The sequence below is a fragment of the Hylobates moloch genome, unplaced genomic scaffold (assembly GCF_009828535.3).
Source record: "Hylobates moloch isolate HMO894 unplaced genomic scaffold, HMol_V3 SCAFFOLD_20, whole genome shotgun sequence".
NCBI lineage: Eukaryota > Metazoa > Chordata > Mammalia > Primates > Hylobatidae > Hylobates > Hylobates moloch.
In genome coordinates, this window is record NW_026652295.1 from 11,538,617 (window position 1) to 11,543,436 (window position 4,820).

At 41.4% G+C, this 4,820-nt stretch overlaps 1 protein-coding gene across 1 annotated transcript; it reads left to right on the plus strand.

The window, feature by feature from the left end:
• Nucleotides 1-289: 289 nt before the first annotated feature.
• Nucleotides 290-736, plus strand: LOC116460337 (large ribosomal subunit protein eL21-like). The gene has a single exon (XM_058432356.1). It carries the CDS (start codon nt 290-292, stop codon nt 734-736), a length of 447 nt encoding a protein of 148 aa, XP_058288339.1.
• The last annotated feature ends 4,084 nt before the right edge of the window (nt 737-4,820 follow it).

Consider the following 4,820-nt stretch of genomic DNA (forward strand, 5'->3'; position numbering starts at 1 on the left):
GGGCTTTGAAAGCTATGTTCAGAGCACAAAGAAGAGCCAAAAAGGACAGACACTGCCAAGGGAAGCTGGGAAAATATTAATATAAAGAAAATCAAATTATGTAATTCTTATTTTGTCTTTGTCCTCTATAAAGAGGAATGACCTTCAGACTGGAAAAGAGAGATGAGATTTCCTCACAAGAAAAACTGAATTCAAGATAGAAAAGGATACTTAAGAGAATATCAAGGTGTTAAAAATACGTTTTCATGCCTTTTCGGCAGGAACCGCCATCTTCCAGTAATCCACCAAAATGACAAACACAAAGGGAAAGAGGAGAGGCACCCGATATATGTTCTCTAGGTCTTTTAGAAAACATGGAGTTGTTCCTTTGGCCACGTATATGCGAATCTATAAGAAAGGTGACATTGTAGACATCAAGGGAGTGGGTACTGTTCAAAAAGGAATGTCCCACAGGTGTTACCATGGCAAAACTGGAAGAGTCTACCATGTTACCCAGCATGCCGTTGGCATTGTTGTAAACAAACAAGTTAAGGGCAAGATTCTTGCCAAGAGAATTAATGGGCCTACTGAGCACATTAAACACTCTAAGAGCCGAGACAGCTTCCTGAAACGCAAGAAGGAAAATGATCAGAAAAAGAAAGAAGCCAAAGAGAAAGGTACCTGGGTTCAATTAAAGCGCCAGCCTGCTCCACCCAGAGAAGCACACTTTGTGAGAACGAATGAGAAGGAGCCTTAGCTGCTAGAACCTATTCCCTATGAATCCATGGCATAATAAGTGTTAAAAAAAAAAAAATGAAGGACCTCTGGGCTGTAAAAAAAAAAAAAAAAGAAATACGTTTTCATCTCTGACTCCAGATAAATTATATTTCTCAGTGATGAAATCATTGATAGTCTTTGGCACTTGACTTGTTCCAAAGTTGGATGAATCTAGCTACTAGATGAGTTCCCTGAGAGCATGGGCCTGATCTCTTTCATTCATTGCTGTATTCCAGCATCTAGAACATTGCCTGGTATAGAGTAAGTGCCCAATAAATATATGCAGATAAATACATGAACAGAGAACACAGAGTGGCCAGATTAAAACAGGGAAATGTTCTGATTTCAAAATGGGGGAAATAAGGATTCTGACTCGTGTAGATACCCAGGCATCATGCAGGCAAGATGTCAGCAGTTAAAAAAATTTTAGAATGGATTAATTTAAAAAAAATCTTCCAATATGCCAGGATTCCTCTAAAATTTTACATCTAGTTTAATCCACACAATAACACAATTAACTGGTCCTATACACATTTTACAGATAAAACTGAGGCCCAAGAGGAATTTAAGTAACTTGCCTGGGAGTGATATAGCTTATAAGCAGAAAAGCTGGCACACAGAATACATCTGACTCCAAATTTAACTACTGGTTGTCCTCAGAAAGGAAATCATGATGACTCTGAACCAACCTGTGTATGATAATCATGAGTATGCTAAACTCTCCTAGTTTCCTTTTTAAATCAAATAGCTAAATTGGTTGATGCCATAGATAACTGGTTTATGCACTTAAAAAAAAACTCATTGAGATCTTTACCTGTATCTGAATATATAAAGAAGTTTCTAGTAGAGCTACTCTACTGGATAAGACAGAAGTTCAGAGATCTACCAGAATAGCTATCCATTCACCTTTGCAGAACTTCATAAAGCCCACTGCCATAAACACAGGGTAAGGGGAGTTCAGCCAGGCATTTGGTAAGGTCTTTTGTAATAATCTTGCAACTAAGGCTGGATGACAATCAGACCAATTAGTAGTATGTGGAACCACTGGTCCCTATTGATGTCGAACTAAAAGGAAGCCTCAGTCTTGTGGCAAAGGGCCCTGTCCTTGACCTTTTTGAATTCAAATATGTGACCAGTGACTTGGAAAAAATAGGCCGGGCGCGGTGGCTCACGCTTGTAATCCCAGCACTTTGGGAGGCCGAGGCGGGCTGATCACGAGGTCAGGAGATCGAGACCACGGTGAAACCCTGTCTCTACTAAAAAAATACAAAAAATTAGCCGGGCGTGGTGGCGGGCGCCTGTAGTCCCAGCTACTTGGAGAGGCTGAGGCAGGAGAATGGCGTGAACCCGGGAGGCGGAGCTTGCAGTGAGCCGAGATCGCGCCACTGCACTCCAGCCTGGGCGACAGAGCGAGACTCCGTCTCAAAAAAAAAAAAATAATAATAATAATAATAATAATAACATTCCCATGTTTAGCTGATCACACAATTTTATACCGGTTCCTACACTTAGACAGTTGCATACATCCTCTTCTACTCTGTGGTTGAGAAGCTTCGTCTAGTAGAAGTGATGTCAATGGAATTCCAATAAGAGGTATGTTCTATTTAGACATTTAATCCATGAACTTGTATATATACATTATAAGTCATTTTTGGCAGTTCAGCCCTCAGCCAACATGATCTCAGTTTCTCCATTTCTATCATTACTCCAGAAGGGTTCTTGGGTGTGGACTAGGCATTCTCCTTGGCATGCATTCAAGTTCTCCTCTCTAGCCACTGATCCTGTTGTCTCTATCCCACAGCTTTGGAATATCTCCAAGTAACTACTCTTTTATTCTCCCTGCAAATGAAAACTTCCATTAGGGTGATGTGAGGTTAGTTGTTGACATAACTTCCTGCTTCAAAAATCCTTCCTTCCCATCATCATTTTCGACCCCAGTCACAGCTCTGAATTGCAATTTCCTTTTGTGACACATTGCCCCCTCAGAGACAGAAGAGGAGCCTTCATCTGCCATCCCCATGTTAGAATCCTCTTCCTAGGCTCTCAGTGAAGTCGCCTCACTCGATCTCAAGCTGCCTGGCATGTCACATTCCATTTATTTCTTTTAACTAAGATTTATTTAGCTTTATGCTATGCTAGGAACTGACAAGAAAATCATTATTACAATTAAATGAGATTTATTGAGTACTTACTTTATGCCAGGAACTGAGCTAAGAATGAGGAATAAAAAATGTATAAAGACATATTCCTTGCTTTCAAAAACTGTGAAGTTTAGAAAGATGGAGGTAGTAAGTAAATCAACTTCAATACAGGGTAATAGATGCTAGTAGAGGCACCGTGTGTGATGCTGTGAGACCTCAAAGAAAGAGTCTCTAAATCATCCTGAAGAGGAAGTCACATGAGGAGAGTCTTTAAGAATAAGTATGTCTGGCCTTGTCAATTAAAAGAGAGTTGGGAGTTCCAGGCAGAGCGTCAGCATGAATGAAGGCAAGAATGACTACTGGGATGAAGTGTGGGGAGCTGAGTTCATTTTGACGTGGGAAAAGTGTAGAGGCTGGGCGCAGCGGCTCATACCTGTAATCCCAGCACTTTGGGAGGCTGAGGCAGGCAGATCACCTGAGGTCAGGAGTTCGAGACCAGCCTGGCCAACATGGCGAAACCCCGTGTCTACTAAAAATTACAAAAATTAGCCAGGCGTGGTAGCATGCGCCTGTAATCCCAGCTACTCGGGAGGCTGAGACAGGAGAATCACTTGAATCTGGGAGGCAGAGTTTGCAGTGAGCCGAGGTTGAGCCACTGCACTCCAGCCTGGACAACAGAGTGAGACTCTGTCTCAAAAAAAAAAGGAAAGAAAAAGAAAACTGTAGAGCAGAAGGGAGATGGCAGGAAACAAGGTGGGAAGGGTAGGTTGGATTTGTATCATAAAAGATTTTAGACTGTCTTCTGAACTATGTGGGAGCCAAGGAAGGGTTTTAAGCTGATGTATGGCAGGATCTGATTTGCATTTCAGAGGGATCACTTGTGGCAGCCATAATGAATTAAGATGGTAGGGAACAGACAAGAGGAAGGATGGTCTGTTAAAGTGATGGGTAGTCATAGAAACAAAAAGTGGTGAGGGTCTGATCTGGCCCCTGAAAACAGATGGGTTTGAAAGCTATTTAGGAGGTAAATGGAAAGAATGTCATAGAAATTTAGATTTGGGGGTGAGGAAGAGGGAGGAAGTATAAGGGAACCTGGATTTCTGGCTTGGACCAGTTGGCTGGACATGGGTGTCACATACAGGCTACTGCCTAAAAGCATAGGTGATTAGGGGAATGCTATTGGCCTCAGTGTTGGAAATGTTGAGTTTGAGATGCTTGTGAAGCGCACAGAGGATGCATATTAGTCAGTTGCCTGAACTTACAACTCCAGAAGAGTAGGCTGGGCTAGAGACCATAGTCTCTATATGGTCATTATATATGGACGTCTTTATATGGATGTCATCAGCATATCATGGCTGAAAACCAGGGTCTTGATGAAGTCACCCTGGGAGATGGTATAAGATGAACAGCGTAGAGAACTAAGAATAAAACCATAGAAAAAAGTTCATTGTTAGTCTTTGTTGTCTTATTTTGTTTTGTTAAAATGGGGAATCTTGCAGATTTTTAAAATGCTGACAGAAAAGAGTTAAAGGAGAAAATTTGAAGATGCAAAGAGAACATGTAAGTAATAATTTTCCTGGGAGCAGAAGGTATTTATTTATTCATTCATTCAATAAGTACTGAGTGCCTCTAGCTGGCTGGGAATAAAAGGCCCCTTCCCTCATGCAGCTTACATTGTAGTGGTAAGGAGATCCCCATAGGAAATAAATAAATGATAGGGTATGTTAGAAGGTGACAGGTGCTACAGGGAAAAATAAGGCTGCATAATAAGGATGAGAGTACTGGTGGAGAGCACAGTACATGTGAGATTTAAATAGTGATTAAGGAAGAATTTCCCGAGGAGGCAACAACAGTTCAAAGGCAATGAAAGAGAGAGCCATGCAGATCTCCGGGGAAAGAACACTTCTGAGACAATCTGCTTTA